This window comes from Oreochromis aureus, linkage group 13 (assembly GCF_013358895.1).
Source record: "Oreochromis aureus strain Israel breed Guangdong linkage group 13, ZZ_aureus, whole genome shotgun sequence".
In the NCBI taxonomy this organism is placed as follows: Eukaryota; Metazoa; Chordata; class Actinopteri; order Cichliformes; family Cichlidae; genus Oreochromis; species Oreochromis aureus.
In genome coordinates, this window is record NC_052954.1 from 9,362,846 (window position 1) to 9,385,576 (window position 22,731).

At 39.1% G+C, this 22,731-nt stretch overlaps 1 protein-coding gene across 5 annotated transcripts in view; it reads left to right on the forward strand.

Annotated features, from left to right (window-relative positions):
* Nucleotides 1-3,399: 3,399 nt before the first annotated feature.
* Nucleotides 3,400-22,731, forward strand: part of LOC116318766 (regulator of microtubule dynamics protein 2) — a 37,496-nt gene continuing 18,164 nt past the window's right edge. The window contains exons 1-4 of one of the 5 annotated variants that reach the window (XM_039621844.1): nt 3,400-3,481; nt 7,977-8,431; nt 21,995-22,172; nt 22,262-22,364. In XM_039621844.1, coding sequence (XP_039477778.1) covers nt 7,986-8,431; nt 21,995-22,172; nt 22,262-22,364 — 727 coding nt within the window. In that variant the 5' untranslated portion in view covers nt 3,400-3,481; nt 7,977-7,985. Of the gene's footprint in view, nt 3,482-4,584; nt 4,653-6,554; nt 6,658-6,764; nt 6,847-7,976; nt 8,432-21,994; nt 22,173-22,261; nt 22,365-22,731 lie in introns of those variants that run through there. The other 4 variants (XM_031737898.2, XM_039621843.1, XM_039621842.1 and 1 more) reach the window with 4 other exon arrangements.

A 22,731-nucleotide genomic window follows, 5' to 3' on the forward strand; every position in this document is an offset into this window, starting at 1 on the left:
CTACACATCTTTTCAATTTTTTTTTTTATCATGTGGAGTTTGAAAATCCAGTTGATTTTATTAGACACTGAATTATTTTGGACTATTTGGTCGTCTGGGAGAGTGCTATTCTGTCATCTGTTCCTATATTGTCTACTATATTGGTAATGATAGGCGTAAAAGCTCAAAAAAGATATTTTAAAACACATAACAGATGTGCATTGCATTATGGCTTTGGTGTTTTGTACAGACAGTAAGTGGAGCTTGATTTGCACTTGATAATATCTAATTATCTTATTTTGGTCTACCTGAGCAGAGCAGACATAATGTAACCAGTTAGATATGACTCACACTGTCCTCACCTTGACATGCACAAATGCTGACTGGATAATGTGTCTGGAGCTGTCGACATCAAGTGTAGGCTGTGTTTAAGAGCAGATTATCTTGATCTTGGACTTATTCTCTTCTCAGCAACACAGGGCTGTTGTGTCTCAGTCAGCAGACTAGTGATGAAACTTAGTTTGTTCTATTAAAATAAAGACTTGCTGAGGATGCTGAGGATGAGCAATGTGTCCTCATTGCATTGCATCAAATATCCAGTCCTGACAGTGCTCCTCATCCACAGCTCGTCCATCTGGTGCATCTCAACACTAATTCTTTAGGCGCCACCTTCTGGCCACATCTTGCCTACATATAAAAAAGAAAAAAAAAGCACTTTCACTTTCATTTTACCACTGAATTTTAGCTTACTACATACATGCAGAGTAATTTCAATGAGATAAATAATTAACATCATATTTTTCCCCTTTACAGCACAGGATGACCTTTATACATAAATTTAAAATACTGACAGCTGAAATGTTGTTGATAGAGTGCATTAATCTCTCAGAAGATAAGTGTCATGACCTTGTGTGTTTACATAGTAAATGGAGAGGACAGGGAGGTTTGATCAAAGTTCAAGGACAGCTATGTGCTGGTGTTGTATTTGGCTGCGCTGTTAGGCAATCATGTAGTCTTACCAAGTACTCCATGTTTTGAGTAGATAAACATTTTTATTGTTGTGGACAAAAATCTCAAGAGAAATCTGGCCCACAAATTTGCGAGTGATGTGTATCTCCTTCTGGAGGAATGCTCAGTGTCCGATTGCATGACTGATTGTCACTTCAGGGGAGGATACAAGGAAGGAAGAAATCATTAAACTACGCAATCAAAAGTCACAGAGAGGTCTCTTGATGCAATCGGCCTGTCTTAGGTTTTCCTAGAATTCATAACTTGTTAACCCCCAAATCCCTCTTAAAGCTGCAGTTGGTTGAATTTTAAAACAATCAGATTAGAGGCCATTGGACCAAATAAATGGCCAGGATGGAAATCCGTGCAACGCAAGCTAATTCACTTCATAACCAATATGAAACGCTGCAAAACGTACATGAATTAGAAAATTAGTGTAGTTAATAAAACAACTGTAACACGTTTACCTTTTGGTCTCATATTGATGATTTATATAGTCTTTAAGCAACAATCTGACACATTATGGAGTGGTGAGTGCTATCGAAAGTGACTTCGCTTAATATAAGACATGCACAGCACAGACAAGTCAGGTAAGTAAAGACAGTGCCCTAACCTCTTAACGCCTAGTGTGTCATATTTGATACATACAGGTTTGTTTCAGTTGTTGAGACGTCTACATCAGCAGTGTGATTTTTTTCCCCCCTGAAAAAGCTGAATAAAGTGCATTTTAAGCAATTAAAACACAAGCCGCCAGATGTAGCAAATAAATTACAAATTAAAAGTCATGTATGTAAATTAAAAATTTAAACAATTTTGTCAGATGGCTCAATAAATTTTTAATTTTCAAAAAAACTAGAATTTTCTGGCAATTATTTCATATTTCAAGCTTTAACAGGCTAATCCTCTAACAGGGTCACCATTAACAAACTTGACCTGGGTGGATCTCACTTCTGAACCTGGAAGAGGATGCAAATATATTCTGGCTTCAGTAGAATATCTTTACAGTTTTAGGTTTGGTAATTATAATCGTTTTTGTTTCAGAACATAGAGTGTATTTATTTCTGTTTGCCACATCATGGTGCAGTGACCGTCAGAGAAGGGAACAGGATTTTGATTAGACAAGGAAGATGATGATGTTTCCTGTTGAACCTATGTTTCTACCAAGAAATATTTTTAGGAAAGAAAACAACAGGAAACAGCTGAAATACTCATTTTGTCTGAAGATAATTGAATATACAATGAATTAACATTTTTAAAACATTGTGTTTCTGTTGACTCTTGAGACTAAACACTGCTGCAGTCCTTTAATCTCCTCCAAGACTTTAAGTTAAAAAGAGCAGGTCAATTATCACTAACACAAAAAATTACTTTTAGTTACTTATTTTTGCTATCTTTTTGTTATTATTATCATTTTTATTTTCTTTTTACATTTGTTTTATTATAAGGTTTTGTGCTTGTCATGTCTTGTGTGGCAGTTTTACATATTTTATCAGCTTATGAGGGATCCAATCAAACAATAAAAGAAAAAACAGACTGGGGATTTTATGTTAATGTGCATACCACATCAACATAAAACTGCTGGGGTTATGGTTAACCTGCCATACAGAAAAAAAGAGAGCATAAAAAAATTAATGCAAGAAGAGATGATTAATTTGAAAATGATGAGGAGACAGAAGTTCAAGGCCACTTAATGTTCACTTAATCTCTATTACAGTCTATACTTTGACTGCATTCAGTTAGAAAAAATAGTTATTACTTGCGCATACTTTTACAGCTCAAGCCAAAATGATGTAGGAAACGGACACTGATTCATTTGGCAATGGGAAAAGGGAAGACAGCTCGCCATGCAAACATGCAGGAATGCTATTCATGCTGCTGATTAATGCCGCAGTTGGAAGCCACTATTGCAGACTGAATACTTTTAAACTGGGATCACTTCTTGGAAAAATATTCATAAGCATTAGGTCATAGTATGTTTCATCCACAGATGAAGTCTGAAAAACTAATTTGGGTTAACCCAGTTAACCTGCCGGACACCGTAGCATAAGCCCCCGCACAAGCAGGACCGTGACTTACAGACTTGTCTCTCAGCAGGATGAATTTCAGTTTAACTGCGATGCAACTATAGATCACTTAGAGGCAAACAGAGTTATCTCATCAGAGAAGATTTTTCAGTAAAAACTGCTGTGAGGGGACCTCTCATAGGTTTGTGTTGATTTTTGTTGGTCTTCTAACCTTGGGGGATGCACACATTAATTCAGTACAGCTGAGACTCTTGGCAGACCTGAGGATAAGAACACTGAGTGCTTGCAGCTGAGATAGTCATCAGGTAGTGCGAGTGCAGACCTATGAGTTAGACTTCCCCAGCTCCTCACGAACGCGATGTTGTGCATTCTGTTACACAACAGTAGCCACATCTTCATGGCTGAATGAGTCTTTAAACTATCTGTTAACACGGCACGCAACTGATACAGAAGTTTTTCCTCCCACTGAGGTAGGCATGTCATGCACATGAACACTCCTACTACAAGACCGACAGGGAACAATGAGGCTTCACACTCTGGTTTGTGTGTGCAGTTCTGATAGCGATGCCTTATTTCAGCAGGATTCTTCTCCCACATATTGTTTGACAGCTGTAATGGGCTTCTGTCTGTGCACAAAAGCAATTCTGGGGCTGTGCGATATGAACGTTTTGGCAGATGCGTGCTGAGTGGATAAAACAAAATTGTTGACAATATCTGCTCATCTCCAAGCTTTGACCCGACGGGAGCAAGGCCATAGCTGGGTGCGCCTCTCTTATCGCCATATCTTCATCTGTGGGGCCAACCCAGAGCTGCAGGCCAAGCTTTGTTTTTTTTTCTTCTCCTTTTTGCACCACCATGCCTCTGGGTTTCAGGTGGGCTTTTTGTTCCCTGTGGTAACTGAATGCAGGCTGTGGGCTAAGGAACAATACAGCGTTCAGAGAGCAAGGAAGAAACTGCACGTAGCGATTCCCACGGCATATTATGCAAGGGAACTCCTCATTACCCCTGTTTTCGAGAAAGTGTGCTTACCTCCCTCTCTATAGGGTAAAGGAAACATCCATTTAGAGATCTCATGTTCATCTTCCAAATCAAATAAACACAGTCATCTTAGAAAGAAGTCATTTATGTAACTCAGCCACTCGTAAGGTCATCAAGGACATTGTGGTTGTTGGTTGTTTTTTTTCCCCTCCCCTGAATGAAATGTTTTTCAAACCATTAATCATGAACTTGTCTTTATGTGCAGATTTAAAAAAGCATGAAGGAAGAAGAAGATCATCTAACAGTAATGTAAATAAACAGAAAAGGATGATTAAAAAAAATAGAAAACTCAATGATTTTTGGCCTTTGCCATTTTTAAAGTCACCTTTTTGGGGATTTATATTGGACATGATATATGTTGATAACTAGATAACTAGGGAAACTCTATCAGATAAAGCTTGATATGCTTGAAGATCATTTTTTTAATGCTTTAGTGCTTCTCTGTTTAATCAGACCCTGTAAGGACAGTTCCATGATTGCAGAGTGCAGGTCCAAGGTTTATGCTGTGATAATACGTGTGCTTAGCAGCTTTTTAAATCCTGGAGGACATTCTGCTCAGGCTCACTGCAGAGAGACACTTGTGTGAGTGAAGCATACACAGCGGTGAGTCATTGTTTGCGCTTATTATTTCAGAATAATTGCTACTAGTTTTACATAAAAGGATTTTTAAAAACTAGTTAGATGACAAAGTTTGCTTTGCACTTTCGTTAGAGACATAAGAAGAAAGATATGTACGGTAAAACATGGAAATGAGACTGGAAACAGTCGACCTGAGATGCAAATTGTAAAGAACATAACATTTTGAAGCAGCTATTATCTGTGTTTTCTAAATGCAGTTCTGGTACATTTGCTATTGTAGTGGACCTTGATCACTCGGTGCCTGATTATTAACTCGCATGTTGACGCCAAGTTGAGAAAAAATTTAAGCAAGGAATGTTTAAAAACTGAAAAATAAATTGACAGATGCAACAAGTAAAATTAAAAAAAGGTGATTGCAGTGCAAACATTGGAGTGCAACAAGAAGAAAAAAAATCTGAATGGCATATAAGGATGTTGTTTGTGCGTTATCCATTTCATATCAAAGCTCACTTTATCAACATGAAGGACATGTTTCACAGAGATAGTTGGAAGATAGGAAAAGCCATGTTCTTTGATTTGTTTTGTTCTGTTAGAGTGCAGGCCTGTACTGCCACATAGGGCATATGTGAGCACATATTCAGCTGAATATACAGCAATGTGCAAAAATCTTTAGTCAACCCTATTTTCTTTATACTTTATTGGGAAATTGTATGTAAGTCAGCACAGCCTGAACTCTGTTATGCAATCTTTCTGTTCATTTTGTTATTCTTCAGAAATAGTTTTCCAGGATTCTTGAAAGATGTCAAAGCTCTTCTTTACGTGTTTGCTGCCTTTTGTTCTGTACTCAGCCAATCCATGGTTGATAGTGTTCCATTATGTGAAAACTTTGAAAGCCCTTTAGAAAATCTGGAGAGCCTTCAAAACAATATAGTCTGTCTCTTGGGAAGAAAAATAAAAATAAGACAGGGCTAGATCAATGCTTTTGCACACTAGACAGTAAGCAGTATTAGAACTGTTAAAATTTGAGCTGGAGCCTGAGAAGTCTCTTCCATCAAAGTCACAGTGTGCTCTATGCATGTAAGCACAGTGTAGCACAGATAAGCATATTTGACAGCCAACAGGGTTTTAGTTGCATCAGTGGAGTAACTGAAATAGTCCACCCATATTCTGCCTGGTGAAATAGAAGCAGTGGCTCTTACACCCTTGCTTCTCCCAAATGAACATACTCAAAAGAAATCAGTAACTAACAAAATAAAGTTTCTTGTGCACTGAGGGTAGAGGGTAGAGAGGATTGTTTTTATGAATGGCTTAAATACAGACAGGCAAGCAGATCTAATGTAAATTTGATCTGTAAATTTGGAGTTTTCTTTCTACTAGACATGTCATTAGTGGCCCTGTGATGGATTAGTGACCTGTGCAGGGTGTATCTTGCTTATCACCCTATGACAGCTAGGCCATGAGAGCCTTCTGTCCCCTCAGAATAAGAGGTTAAGAAAATGGATGGATCAATAAATAAATAAATGAATTAATATCTCATTGAAATTTAAAATGGGATTTTCAAGAGAAATCTTGTGGCAGCAGAAATATCTTAACAACTATACATTAAATATCTGAAGTGGCCAAAAAGGACTGGATACATTATAATATAGAACACAGATAAGGCAGAATAGCGCAGAGTGACAAAGATCATTGCAAAACGGGCTTTCTTTATTATTATTATTATTTTCATATATATATATATATATATATATATATATATATATATATATATATATATATATATATATATATATATATATATATATATATATATATATAAAAACCCATTCGTAAACCCGTCGACAGCATTCCATTTACCAGTATAACCAAATATATTAGACATAAGTACACAGAACCATCAGCAATCACTTTTTTTGGGCACATAACCGGAACTCTTCCTTTCGGCGCCTGAGCCGGCACGGAATGTTTTTGCTGTCGCACCAGACAGCTGTCAAGCCGACAAGTGCCTCCTTCCTTACCTTACAGTAAGGTGTATATTAATGTCACCTTTCATTACTTTTACATACATTTTCTTTATGTAAGACCTCGAGATGATTCTCTGTTACTGAAAGCGATCAGTTTATGTTTTTGTATCTGTGTGACGTTAGCGTGTTGCTCTGTTTTTAACGTTGGAACATCGTTTGGTAACTGGCGACTAGCAGCATAACTTCATTAAATTGTAAGCTAATTAACACTGATAGCTTCTTAGTGAAGCTGTGGTATCTCATAGGGTACTGCTAAGGAAAACCGTGATAGCTTTTACATTTCTCAATGTGCTCAGGCTGTAGTAGCTGCTGTTTGACTGCTGGCTGACACGCTCCCTTGAAGATTATGTGTTGATCCAATTATCTGAGGCTAGCCACTACTAGCATATGTCTTTGTAAACACTAGCTGACTAATGTCAGAAATTTTCAGTGCTGGCACAGTCTCGTTTTATGTGTTTTATATCGAGTGTTTCGTTAATCAAAAAGAATTCAAAAGCTGAAGTTGGTCGGAGGTGAAATGTGAATTTAAATGCCATGATCATTTGTCTTAAAGAAGCAAAGTCTAGCCTATTATCCAAACAGGAGAGTGGCTGTTTGGCTAAACTCTCGCTGTTGTGTCCTTGGTTCACTTTAAGTACACCCTGTGCAGGCAAATCTTTCTGCAAGAAGTAAGTACATATTGAAATCAGTGTTGACAATGCTCCTTTCAGACACTGATCATTCATGCAAGTCATGGGACACATGTGAGTGAAAGGGCTTTTTTTTTCTCTGTTAGCATGGTGGAAAAAAATAATATCATGGAAAATTTTCAATATTTTCCATCATTTTTATAAGGATGTGAAAATCAAATATATTTTAAACCCATTACATTGAAGCTATAGTATTTCAAGCACTTTAAAAGCTCAAAAAATGTAGCAAATTTATCACAACATATTAAACTCATTTTGAGTTTGAGGATATGCCTGTTCAAACAGTATAAATACAATATATCTCTGAGTTTAGTTCCGTTCACAAAACCACAGTCATGTGGAAAAATGCTGGCATGAGAGCTGCGCTTATGACAATTATAGACACCCTTCATGGGGAGGGTGAGCCACAGAAGGTCAATGCTGAAATGGTTGCTTGTTGGCAATAGTGTTGTATCAAAATGTACTAATGCAAAGCTGACTAGAATGGAGAAGTGTGGTAAGAAAAGGTGTGAAAGCAAAAGGGATAACTGCAGCCTCAAAAGAATTAGCAATTCATTAACTACAACCTTCCTTTCACAGCAAAGTTTCTGCAGTCAGTGACCCTCAGGTTGTTTTTTTTCTTTTCATATCTTCAGGTTTGCAGGATGGCCCAGACAGACAGCAAGGTACTGGTTTTGGGAGCGTTAGCTGGAGTGGCTGGTGTCAGCTTGGCTGTGGTGTGTTACCAAAGTTTTAGGTCTCGGCGAAGAGGCTCGTGCCCGGGGTTCCAACTTCACCGCACTAATGAGCAAGGGTATGGTCTCACGCTGGTGGATGGTCCTGGTCTGCCCAGCGGTCAGGCCGAAGTGCTGAATCGCCTTGAAGCCTTGATTCAGTGTGTGTCGGAGCTGAAGGATGAAATGAAGGCGTTGAAGAACGCTCTGCCATCGCTGCAAGACCAGGTCAGAGAGGAGTTCAGGGGACGTGAAGAGGCGCGGCGAACTGGCTCACTGCACAGGACTACGCCAACACGAAGGAAAAGAACTGCAGCCACTGTCGCTGAGGCCAGAGCTACAGGCCGGAGCTCAGAGGAAGCAGAGAGTGAAGGAGGGTGAGTACTTTAAAAGCTGAGAAATTCAGTTTTCCCTTTTTATTATCTGGTTAGAGATTTCTTAAAAATAGCTGAGCAAATGTACGACCACATCAGAATCTTTTCCATTAACAGATTCTATGACAATAATATGCTGTCCTGAATTGTCTGTTTCCGAGCAAGTCATAGAAGTCATTTGACTTCCTCTAATGCGCTCTTTTGCTCACATACACATAGATACATATAGATTTAAACTGAAAATATCAGATTAACAGGATTCACACACAAAATTATGCCCAACCTAAACAAATGCTACTTTTTACTTACAATTCCTTCCCATTAGACCAGCCTCACTAGCTGCAGCAGTTCTGAATTTGCTTGTGATTTTATGTGATGAAGAAGCCGCTAGATCGAATAAATCGATACATCTTTTCAGTTCTTTTATGTGCACCTCATGTGCTGTTAAGGAACACAAACACTGCATGTGGCCAATCTGCCAATATCACGGTACTAATGCCGGTAGACTGATGCAGGAAGTGCAATGGCTCAATAATAATGACATATTTGTAAAGCAAGACTGTAGTGTCGTTCACTGTTCTTCCTTTGTGAATTATGAAATAGGGATTAAGTGAGTAACACTTCTCCAAAACTACGGTTTTGGGCCTTAGTTAGTCTCCATAAGTCAGTTACAGACTTCTCTATTGCAGTTTCTGGCTTGGTTTCATAATTGTTACACCCTTAATAAATCTTAACATTATCGCAGAAGTCAATCTGTGGTGTAAGAAAAGCATGTGCTGTAATTAAAGTTAAACAAAAGTTAATGCATACTTGTGGTCTGTTTTAAGATGTGGGAACGAAAAGGCACTTAAGAAGAATTCTAATCTCACTTTTATTTCATATTCTGTGAAGGGAAAAGTATATGGTTTTCTGTGGTTTCCTGGGAGCCAAACAGCTAGTTAGATTAAAGTGACATGAAGTGAGTCACTGAGCAAAAAGGGAACCTGTGATCTGGCTAAAGCAAAAGCCCAAAATGAAACAGAAAGCACATGCAAAAAAATCAAGAGTTCCAATTTAATACAACAAAACAGACACTTTGATAAAGATGAAGAGGAAGATGGGACTGATTAGGGTTTAGGACCAGATGTGGAAATGGTGACTTGCTTGCAGTGATTTGCACTGTTTGCATGTAACACAACCATTGTGGTGACTAAAATGAGCTCTTAACACATAGATGAGACAGAGGAAGGGCAAATGGGAAAACACCTGGGGCATTAGAATTATGTTAAATAATAAAACGACTTTAAATGAGGAGCCAAAAAATTAGAAAAACTCGACAAAAACATAAGAATTCAAAACTCAACATCACTAAAATAACAGGAATTAAGATGGCAATAAAAACTCCATAAATTCAGAAGAACCAAAATTGAATAAGATCTCCAAAACCTCAGAACAGTGATGTTAAGGTTATGTCTGTTAGGCCAAGAAGAGGAAAGTACAGCTTCTTTCAGTTCTAATGTTTTACATATCGGGACATAAAAAAATCATCTGGTCTTTAGCAGACCTTAAAATTAGTTCAGAAGAACAACAACATGGCATATAATAGCTTGTCATTAATTTGTCATTTAACAAAAACTAAGGCAAACTATACCATATAGTTATCCAGAGGAGTTATCTACTGCTAATCAAATGCACTTGATTATCTGAGCATCAGCAAGTGTGAACATGCTGAACGCTGACGTTTTGTCAGTTTGCAGGTCTGGAGGCTTCAGGTGTGTTAGTAGAAAGCTGGGGAGGACAGATATCAGCTGTTTTTATTTAGGGAAGCAGTAGTTGCTGCTCATCAGTCTGGGAAGGGTTATATAGTTGTTTCCAAACAATTTCAAGTTCGTCATTCATACAATGAGAAGGATTATTCACAAGTGCAAAACCTTCAAAACGAATATCATTCTTCCCAGGAGTGGACATCCCAGAAAACTGACCACAAGGTCAGGCTCTGCTCAAAGAACCTGCAAAAAACATAAAAGCTACATCTCAGACTTGACTTCTCGGTTAGAATGTTAAATATTAGCCATGCTACCGGACAATGATCCCAAGCAAAGTAGCAAATCTGCAACAGAGTGACTGAAAAAATCGGTCCTGTCAAAGTCCAGATTTCAATCTGACTAAAATGCTGTGCATAAGTGAATGCCCACAAACCTCCCTGACCTGAAGCAAGAGTGGGCCAAAAGTCCTCCACACTGATAGTCGTACAGAAAACGATTAAGCCAGTTTATTGCTGCTAAAGGTGGTGCTACAAATGACTGAATCCTGGGGTGTCATTTGTTTCTCCATACACTGCTCCTGCATTTTCTTAGTTTTTATGAAAGAATGACAAAGTGCAAAAATATTTATCATGATATACATTTGAAAATTTGTGATAACGATATAACTGACGATATAATTGACACTAGACAAAATACTTTACAACTCCTCAACTTTATTAGTGCAAAAAAAAAAAAACATCAATGTATTTTCACTTAAACAAGCAGTTTTTTTTAAGTGCATTAAAGTTATATAAAAAATTAACAGCGCAAATGCAAATCCTTGCTGACAGTTTAACCAAAAGGCATTTCCAGTGGAAATTGGCCGACATATCCTCAGCATAACCATGTATAATATCCACAAAACTTAAAAAGAGGTTATACACACACAATACGGTAATATTATGTTGAAGCACAGTACGTATCACTCCGCGAGGCGCCTGCCTACGATAGCCGTAATACTCCGACAATCCATCAAGCGGTGCGGGTTCGTAGCTTAGCAAAGTCATACTAAAACATTTGACAGATTTTCGAGCGCCGTGTACCACATAAAATCGTTTCGAGGTCAGTAAACACAACCAGAATTCATACATAAGGCACACGGGATTATAAGGGACACTGTCGATTTTCAGAAAAATCAAAGGATTGATTTTAAGTGTGCCGTATTTTCCAAAAAACACGGTAATAACGACAGCCTGCTAGCATGCGCTACCAAAAATAGTGCTTTGTTATGTATCTGACGGATGAAAGCTAAACCAGTTCCACACCACTGAAGTCGCAGCATTTTTACAAACCAATTCTGGTTCATCCGTTTCATTTAACGATCCACTTTCGCTCTTCTCATTCTACGTCGCCGCCATGTGCGTATGTAAACAAAGGCACTGCGCACGCGCGTTTTACCCATATTCTATCGCGATATTTCATTTTCTTATCGTTGCCCAACATTATACCGGTATTACCGTGAACGGTATGATATAGCCCAGCCCTAATGTGCTGTTGATATGAGGTTGTATTTTATTTTGACTCATGAGAAATGCAGCTTTTTTATCTTCATAAAGTATAGAGTATGAATATGTTTTTAGATGGACACAAAGAATCGGTGACATTGTTACACCATTTGTCCAGCACACTTCACTCAGTTACACTCAATGAGCCTGTAGAATGTAACAGTTGAGTAAAAGGTTTGAAAATATCTGCCTCACTTTCTGGTTGAAGAGCATTAAATGTAATTATATTATAATCAGTTTTATGCTAATTATCTATATCCATACAATCATCAGGCTGTAGTCATTTCTTACTGAAAGCAATTCTAATCAGAAAGAAGCAAACAGAAAAATAAACTGCAGATAAATATCTTAACAGGTGGTGAGTGGTAAATTAGTTTCGGGTTAGTTTACACGTTAACAGCCGTATTTGTTGATCATTATCTGCTTTTAGAAGACTTTTGGCCCACCTACTTTACCAGTTAAACCCGCTTGCTGGTTTTTTGCACTAAATTATACATGTGACAGTATGTAGAAATGCCTCAGGTGCTGCAGATAACAGCAGACCAATCAAACACCGCATGCCCAGTCATCCACCTCCACCCCCTGCCAAGATGCCTTGAATCCATGCCAGCCATAGATAACATAAACAACAGATGTGTCTATTGTGAATGGACTACCAGCTAAAATCTCATCTTATCAAAACATTATCAACAGTTAAATAGGGACGATTAATCCGGGGCCTTAATATTTTCACTAGTTAGGTGCACTTAAGTTTTTGTTGGACCCAACTGGAGACAATCTGAACATGCAAACTCTGAAACTTGTATAAACTGTGAGCACCAAACCAGAAAGAGGATATTTTAGCGCACTGACATCTCTGCTTGGGTGTGGATAGACATTTCATCTGTTATCCAGCCACTTAACCTGGATTGACCCCCTGCTTCATTTATGGAGGAAGTGGAGCATGTCAAGTGCCAAATAGACATCACAACACTGGGTGCAGCTGTATTCACATCCTAACCGCGCTCTTTTTAAGTGTGCAGTGAGCCTTGGATCAGAGGTGTATGACTCCTCCCCATCTCTGTTACCATCCTCCCAGTGATTAATGTACTGCCTTGGAGCAGTTTTTTTTTTTTTTTTAACAACATAAAGTAGGCCAACTGAACATCCAGCGCGCTCGGAGTGTTTAATTAGTGGTGTGCTTGTTGCTTGTGCCAGTAGCGCATGAATTACTTTAGTTGGATCTTATTTAGAAGACACCACCTCTTAGGAGCCCTCTTTCATGATGTATAAACTTTTCAGGTCGCTGCCACTGCCCTCCTGATTGGCTAAAGAAACAGTTGGGAGGTGTCAGACTGCCCTCTAGCAAATGTGGTTCACAGGTTTTGAGTGACAGCCATCGGCCGCATCAAATGCTCCTAATTACAGTTGGGGTTATTATGCTTTAAAAGACATCACATCACGCACACACCTCCTATAATTAAAGAGCCTTTCCTGCCGCTCTGTTATTTGTAAGAGCAGAGGGTGTGGGGGTTAGCTGGGAACAGTGGAGTGAAGAAATTCCAGCCCCTTAGGGAGTGAGCGGCGTCCCCCTCCTAGTTAAGATTTCTAATCCTCACATCAATTTCAAAAGCCTCTTCGTGTCTTTTCAGCCATCTCGAAGCACAATATCTTCACAAATTATCCCCGTAAAACCCACACTCTGAGCATTAGGTGGAAGATATTATGAGTTTGCTGAAATCCAAATCCTTAAGATTAGCAAGATTAGTGCATTTTTTTTCACATAAACATTTCAGGTTAACATTTTACTGCCCCTCCAGAAAAAGCGGGTTTCAGTTTTATCAGCTGTTAGTCATAATCAGCTACTCTTTTGATGAATAAAAAAAGAAAAAAATATCTTAAACTTTATCATTTACTTCTATAAACAGCACAGAGGAGAAAGAAGCAGGTATCCAATAGGGGGCATCGTGCAAGTGTAAACAGGATCTTCAACAAATCCGAAAGCAAGCTGCAAAACGTGATATGTACGACCAGGCAAAGGCACTTTTTTCTACTTTTCTGGAGGTCATTCCTTCAAGTGTAATGCTTTTCTGTTTGCATAATTGCAAAGATTATTTTTATGAATCAACTTTGTCCTCTGTTTACAGAGAGACTTCAGGTGTGACCAGTGTTGGCAGTACAGCCTGCCTCCAACCTGAGTGCAATAATGTGTTTTACTCAAACAAGAGAACAATTAGTGTGACATAACGGCAGAGTTACAGAGAGGCATAGTGTCGATCAAAAGTGGGTACAGGGTCAAAAGTTCCAGCTGTTTACTCCATTCACTGCTCATGTGTCACGGCGACTTCCTCAAAGCTACCTTTCTGCAGGTAAGCAGACCCATCAATCACACTGTCTTTGTGCCAAGCTGTCAGAGACCTCATTTAAAGGTGTCTTGTAGGAACTTGTAAATCCTTGAACAGTTCCCACTGAGTTTATTCACATCACGTCGCTGTAGCTCAAGGACATTACCACTTCTTTTTTTCCTTTTCCAAAAAAACAAGCATTTATGACATCGGATAGTTGTTGATTTAAGCAGATTTAAGCAGGAGTTTTGTTTAGCGGCGGGCAAGCCTGATCAACACACAGAAATGTTTAGAAAAAGAAAAAGAAGTTCATTGTCTGCTTTGTGATTAAAAGATTTAGTCTAACTTCCCTGTGACGTCATGCAGGTGTTGCTTCGCAGCTGTCCGTATCCACTACATTCACGTCTCTATCCTCAGATTCATTCTTCAATGAAAGGCTATTAGCCAAACAAACACATCTGTTAACTCGAGGAAAATGGTTTATACTATGCATCCATTTCAGCTGTCTGATGAGTTCCTCGTCAAGTTTGCTGGTCTCTGACCTATATCTGTTAAGTTTGACCACCCACAACTCCCTTTTAGGTTGCTTCTTTACAGACCTGATCTTATAAACGTCGTGCAAAAAAGGCATTTTATCATTAGCATTTTAATCCGTTAGCCAGCTTCAGTCAAACATTGTCCAATCAAGTTTTCGCAGTACAGTATGTAATCCGTATTTATATTCAGATGATGTGGTATAAAGAGTAAATGTTGATGCTCACTTTTCTTAATGAGACCGGTTATTCTGCAGGTGGCCATTAGCAACAACACTTTTGACCAACAATTGCTCCTCCAAATGTATATCAGAACTCTTGCTAATTGGCCCATTCATCTTTCAGGACTTTCTAGAATATAATGAATTTTACTGTCATCATGAAAAAATGTATAAAGTTAAGAAAAAAAATCGAAATAATTAATAAATTCCATTTTGGTTCTGTTACTAATATAACGAGGTCTTTATAATCATCCCTAAACAGATGGCCTGTTCTGCTTTTAGTGTAATGTCACTTTTTGCGTTGCTGTTACTGTTTCCACAGCAGAACTAAGACAAACTTCATTTCAGCTTTGTCTTCTAAACTTTGCAGCGCAGCTGTTAGTAGCTGCTAGCTAGCATTACCTCTCTTGCATTTGGTGGTGTCTTTTTTTTTTTTTTTTTTGGTCTTATAAATAGTCAATTTATCAGTAGGTTGATTATATTGGCTTTTATTAGCTACTTGATAACCTATTGGTGTCAGAATTTACAACGGATGAAAAATGACAGAAACACCCTTCAACTATGTAAAGAGTGTTAACGTTGCATAGTTTGCCCAACAGAGGGCAGTACCGTTATCAGCATTAAAAATCCTGTATTAATCAGGCTCTAGTGACAAATGATTTATGTTGCTTTGTTTTCTCTTTTAGAGTGAAGTGTTTGCTATTAATAAGTGTTGTGTCATATAATTAGAACCTCCGAGTTCGCTCCATGCTATCGCTCCATGACGCTCCTGGTAGTCGGTAATTTGGTATGTTGAAACCTTTGAAAAGCCACAGTGGGTGTTTTGTCTATTTTCCTGTTCATCGGTATAGTAGTATTTATAAAATTCATGTCAAGCTTGAAAAACTGGAATACCGATACTGTTCCAGTTTGGTTCCCAGTACTAATTTTAGTCTGCTTCAGTATTAATAATGCAGACAGAGGTCGATTAGGACAATGATTTAGCTATTACAACTAATCAGACCAAGGTGCACAGAGTCTGTGGGTCAGTCATCATTTCAAGTCACCAATTATGTATATAATCATAGTGTGAATATATCTAAAAATGCCAAATCTAGTCGTTTACTGACCTCCAGTTCGCTCTGTGGGCTTTATGGGCCTACATGTCTTTCATTGGAAAGCTCTTTGAGCTGTGTTCTTTACTCTTTGCTGTTCTTATTTGTTATGCTACAAGAACAAAGCAACATTTGGTATTTTCAAGAAATGTGCTGCTGCCACCCTGCTGTCAAATCCTTTGTCACTAGAGTTATGATGCTTCCTAGCTGATTAAAAACCGTTCCAGGTGATGGAAGCAATCCATCACAACACGTCAAACTCAGGAAGTTGTGTAATAAAACACATAAAAAGAGTAACCTGTTGGATAAATTGCTTATTCTATACTCGGTTTCTTCCTTACTGCCTATTGCCAAACACTGCTGTAATATACCAACTTTTGTTATAAATTAAGTACTGTAGCTTTTATCTTAAATATCTTTGTGACCTTCTAACAGGTTTATTGGTCACGTTGATGACTCTCTTACACGTGTTTCGTTCCTGTTTACTTTTGGCGACATTGCAGCTAAATGTCAAATGTGCAGCTGCGTACATCCCCACTTTATTCGTCTGCTATTTCAGGAACATTTTATCACATCCTAATAGAAGTGCTATTTATGGATACACAGTAGAGATAAAAATAACGTAGCTGGAATGAATGGCTCTATTCTTTATTAATGTGCAGTGTCATCGTGTGACTGTGAGAAATGAATGATGCGTTGTTTATCGCCTACATTTTTTTCCAGCACAACGCAGGGGGTCATGTTGACAAAGTCTGTGACGCTGTCAGCGGGCTTGTAGATCGGTAGGGAAAGTGAAAGTTGACATCAGCGTTTTTAGGGGGCGGGATGGAGAATAAATAACTGGATTCGCTCCAGTCAGTCGGGCATTGTTTCACAGCAGGCTTTCATTGGACCTGTCACCAGACTCTGAATAAGCTGAGCTGCATGTTCTCAGGCCCGGTGATGTTGGGATGGTAACTGGGGTTTTGTTTTGAAGGCGGTAACCGTGGAAAGTGCCATTACTAAGCTCTATTGAGAGGTTCCTTCTTTGCCCCCTTAGGCTCTGCACACTGCATGATCTCCCCCAGCGAGCGCACAGCCTGTTTGAAAACGAAAGTAAAGCTTCGGGAACCATTAATGTTGCAGTGGGGAGTTACAGTGTTGTTCACAGCTTTGTGCAGGTGCTGATTACAAAGCAAGAAGTTCTCTTTTTACTGGATCCAGTACTGACTGGATAAAATTAATTATGAGCCCATTTTTAAGGGGTTTCTTTCAATTAGCACCGTTTGAACCCCCATGCTGTGTTACCAAAGCTCTACTCCTTTTAAAAAAACAAAAAGGGGAGGAGGAGGGGTTGCTGAGCCACTCTGTTTAGGGTAAAATCATGTAGCAAGTTTATTCTTGGAGCAATTCAGCAGGCAAAACAGACCAAGAATAAACTTGTTGAATGATTTTTGGCAATTATATTTAGCAATTCCTTTTTAATGTAATTTTTTTATATTGAGCTTGTGTTCACACTACTATTGAACACCTGTTGGATAAATCTCTAGAGCCATGCAGCACTTGCTTTTTCCCTTTTGCTGTATATTGTTATTATTTTCTTTAGGTGTTTCCATATAACAGTAATCTCCATGAATTTAAGCTTGTAAAGCTATTTGTTATAAATTTCTCTTTGTAACACTTCAGTTGGACTTGGGCTGGACTCTTAATCAGAGCTAAATGATGTCATCATAAAGTGAACACATGATTCACATTCCTCAGTGTCACGCTATATGGGGGTGGCTGTAGCTCAGGTGTAGAGCATCTACTACTTGGAACGTTGGTGGTTTGATCCCTGGCTGCTCCAGTCTGCATGCTAAATATTCAAGATACTTACCCCAAGTTAGTTTCGGGTGTATCCATCAGAGTATGAATGTGTGTGAGTTTTAATTAGAAAGCACTCAAGCATAGAAAAAAATGCATGTATGAATGGTTGTGAATGGGTGCTCAGGTGGATTAGAAAAGCACTATAGAAGAACCAGTGCATTTACCATTTATCATTCTGTGTGATGCTGTGCAAAATCTAATACATAATTATCCATGTTTGCTACATTATCTGTTAATTATCTGTTAAATGCTTTGACCAAATGGTCAATTTTCAGAGTCATCCAGAGGTGTCAAAGATTATGATCCAAGTCAGCCATTCTTTTTCACTAATCTGCACCATGAATATAGTCACAGAAGGTCTCTCTCCCTTTCTCTCTCTCTCTCGTAATACTGTTGTCTTTGTTTGTGTGGTCTTTTCCACACACACCCTAACCCGAATTCAATTTGTATGCAAGTCATAGGAGGTCTTCTGTATATTATGTACGTGGTCGATGTTGAAGTAGTAAGGGCAATATTTAGACTTGTTCTTTCAGAGCTGTGCGCTGCTAGTAACACCGCCAACATAATAATGGTTCCTGTACAAACATATGTACATTACATAAACACACAGTAATACAAATAGATCCTTAGCTTCTTTTTCTTTCAACTCAAGTGATTCATGAGCCGTGGAATGGCGTGACAGGAATGCGTTGATCACTCAGTACACCACTGCCTCTCTCCAGCACCACTGAGTGAGTAACTGCAGTGAGGGAGGGAAAAAGGCCTGTTGAATGAATTAAAAAGACAAAAGGATGAATGAATGAGAGAATGAATGACTAGTGCAGTGAGGCTAAAGATAAATGCAAGGCTTTTTTGGTGCAAGTTAGTGCGGCGGGCTGTGTTGCAGCTAGACCAAAAAAAAAAAGTAAGAGCACAAAAGCACCCACATTCAGATTTTTTTAAGCTGAAATGTTTTGGCCAATAAATGATTTGAGCTTCGCCTGCAGGTATTAGGGTTTACTTTGGGGTTAGTGTGCAGAGGGAGATTGTAGCAAGGCTTTGGCAGACTATCTCAAAATGATGGTATAAAAACAAACAGAGATTAAAATATATATGAGGCAAAGTCTGGTTTCTTTTGCAGTTACAGTGATTCTCTGTTTCCTGCTAAGCTGCTGAATGTGACAAGCCAATGAATCAGTTATTCAAACTCCTGACTAATGCTAAAAAAATAAAAATCAATCCTGTAGTTAAAAATTTTGACTTTGAGCAATAAGATTTACCCTTGCTGAAAACACTCATGCGACCATACACTTGTTTTAAACTGTGCTAACTAATGTTTCTGCCTCTACGGGCACATAATAATGACCCAAGTTTTAATACATATATCTGATTTTGTTTTTATATTATTTATTTATGTAGATATTTGGATATTTGTTATGTACAACACATGACAAGCCAGATTTACTAAATGGGGAAAAATATGCGCTTTTCTAAAAACAATCAGTCAGTTTATTTCAATATCATGTCTTATTTCAAAAAATAAGACCATGCTTTTTTTTTCTCAGGAATAAATATCAGCACAATTAGCAATAAACTAGATAGAGAGCAATTCACATTTAACAGAAATTCACATTCAGTTATTAATTTTGTACTTGGGAACGTTCTTCTTTTATAGGACTATAACCATATGCATCCAGCTGGCAGCCAGTTGAGTTGACTCCCTTCAGGTTGTGTTCATTTAGACTGACAACATGTTGGCAATCTGTCTGCATTTATAAATTATACAGCAATTATTTGTAAACCTTCAACAATCTCTCTGAGATTTATTTCAGTCAGTTCAAGTCAGGCTGTGACTATTTGACTGAATGACTGTTATTTAAATGTATTTAATAAAATATTAACATTTAATGTCCCTGTATAAATATTGCTGTATAGTTTTGTTTTTTCATTTTCTCCTCCACCCGTAGACTGTTCTGATATAGAGGTCTTTCACTGTTGCAAGAACTCACGTTACGAGTGCATGCATTTCGCTCACAAAAGTTAAAAAGTAAGGCAGAGGGGGCCTCTGAAGTTAAAGACAGCTCGAAGGAAAGAAACCCTGCTCATAGATTCCAGACTTTATGGCAAATGATTAATCTTTATGCAGTCCAATTCTCAAATTTATAACAGTGGTAAAAGTGATAGTCCATCCGTTTTCGTTCACTTATCTGGGCCCAGACCTCCCTCTCTGCGGCCACTTCCTCCAGCTTGTCCGGGGTAACACCAAGGTGTTCCCAGAGGCCTGCTGGGAGATATAATTTCTCCAACATATACTGGGTCTGCCCTGTGGCTTCCTCCTGGTGGGACCCCAAGATACTTAAACTCTACTGTATGTATTATTGTAGGGTCTACCTTACAATATAAAGCCTCTTGAGGCGACTGTTGTTGTGATTTGGCGCTATATAAATAAAATTGAATTGAATTGGAAAAACTCTTCCACTTGGGGCAGTAACTTGTCCCTGACCTGGAGTAGGCACTCCACCCTTTTCCAGCTGAGGACCATGGCCTCCGACTTGGAGGTGCTGATTCTCATTCCTGCCGACCAAGATAGCCCAACAACATCCAGAGTTTTCAAGAACTCAGGGTAAACTTCATCCCCTGGGGTGGATGCCTCCAAGGAGTTGTTTAACTGGCTCAGTGCCCACCATCTGGTTCAAAGGGTACCACCAAGACAGACATCAACCACCTTGTGGCTGCAGCTCAGTGGAACAACTTGAGCAATGAAGGTATTAAACATGGTCTATTCGGACTCAATGTCCCCATTCTCCCTCGGAATGCTGTCGATGGTGGTAAGAGTTGAAGGTAACCCTCACTATACATTTAGGCACCTGTCTTCACCCAAGTGTCTTGAACATACGGCCGCAGATCTGATCATACGATTACAAAATCAGTCATCCCGCCTGGCGTGTCCCCAGACACTCGCCCTTGGGTGTCTCGAGGGCAGGGCCCCAGTAACCCTATCCCGGGCAGGGTGAAATGTTCTCTAGATCTTTCACTCATTGGGGTTTTTGAATCACTCTTTGTCTGGTCCCTCACCCAGGAGCAATTTGCCATGGGAGAGCCTACCACGGGGAAAAAGCCCCCCGACAACATAGCCTCTGGGATCCCTGGGACACATAAACCCCTCCACGTCATGTAATATTTCTCGGTAGCTGGTCACCTTTCCTACAGTGTATACTATCATGCAATTAACTGTTTATATAAAAATATTGATAATAGGGGTTAAAAAGCATTTTCATTGAAGTAAAATTGATTGAAAAGTGGGAAAAACTCCCATAATTTCAGTGTATAAGTCGATTTGTGCACTTGACTTTTACTGTAGTGGCACTTTATTGTCAACAGTTGCTTTCTTGGCTAAGGAAAATCTCTGCAGTTCAAATGCCCTCATATTACTCCTGTAATCACTGCACTCAGGGCTGTAGGTGTGTGTGTGTGTGTTATGGGGTGGAGCTGGCAAGCAGCCCTGCAGCACAAGGCACCTGTTGGGTCCACAGGGTTTATGTCTGAGGCCCGCTCCGACACATCCCTTCAGAACCATGGCTCACAGCCCAAAACATTCTCTTAACCACCAATGACGCACATGCAGCCACTGCCAACACTTAATAGAAGCCTTTCATATTTTTTACCTTTGTCTGTCTTTCATTTTCACCTGCCTTTTTAATATGGGTATTTTTTTTTTCTGCCATTGCTACTTAAGTGTTAACTTAGGGAGTCGGTGTGCGTGTTCAGCCATTGAAAGGGCACCATAAAACTTCTAACACAGGCATTGCGTGCCTCACAGTGCTAAACAAGTCTCCTTGTGTTTGTGAAAAAGCCTTCAGGTGACTAAAGTTAGACTTTAGGAATTCCTTAAGAGCTAGTATTTTTAAACAATTAACAGACCAACTTATATAAACAAACCTGATGGCTTTTTTTTTTTTGTTGCATAAACAGGCAGTGAATAGGGCTTCTTTATAATCAGCATCTGGCACAGAGTGGCTTGTAAAAATTCTCATGATGACAGGATTTTGATTGATCTGAAAAGCTCCTCAGCTGGGGTGAGTTCACCTCACATGTAGGGCGGTTTATTAATTCTTCTTGAGGTCAGCGTATGCACCTTGCTGATAGCAGGATGGAGACAGTGTGGTCCGCATGTACGCGTTCAGCACAGCTTTCTAATCCACATCAGTAACGTTTAATTGCACATGCTGACAGCAAAATGAAGCTGCACCTCATTCTTTTGCCGTTTGTTTGCACTTACAGGTACATGACTGCGCTGACAGACTCAGAGGAGGATGAGCTAAGTGATGCAGAAGAGAGGGATCAAGAGCATCCCGTGGACAAGTTGTCTCTCCTCATTGAGCAGATTGACCGTTTGCATCAGGGCTGTGACTCTGACAAACGGGAAAGTCTTAATATCCTTTTGGAACAAAGAGAAGAGGTGTGTATACATTTCATTAATTCGTGTTTGTCTCCATAATAAATACAAAACAGTGTGATGGAGTTGTGTACTTTCATGTACTTCTCTAGTTTGGACAAAACTCAACATTTCTTTGGCGGCTAACCCGAGCTTACTGTGACGTCCATGACATCAGCTTGACTCTGGAGGAGAAGAAGACCTACGCAGAGACTGGTAATTTACTAAAACTTGTTTCATGCCTCGTTTAACTAGCATTCTACGCTGGATATGAGATGTTATTTTATAATAAATCTGACTGTTACACTGGCCTACCCCCAAAAGTCAGTGTCTCATCTGGAAAACCCAAATCCAAATGTGGTTTTAAGCAATGTCAGGGAATTGGCAGGAGCGCTTGGCAAGCTTGGACCAAACATAGCCCTTTTCATTTTAAGAGGGCTGGATTGGTATTTATCTGTCATACTAGCTTGGATGCAACACGTTCATGTATCTTTACTATAATAACATATTGCTTAAGTTAATTACGCAGCACTTCTAGAAAAATTCAGTTCTTTAAACAGCACTGAGTCACAACAATATTCTT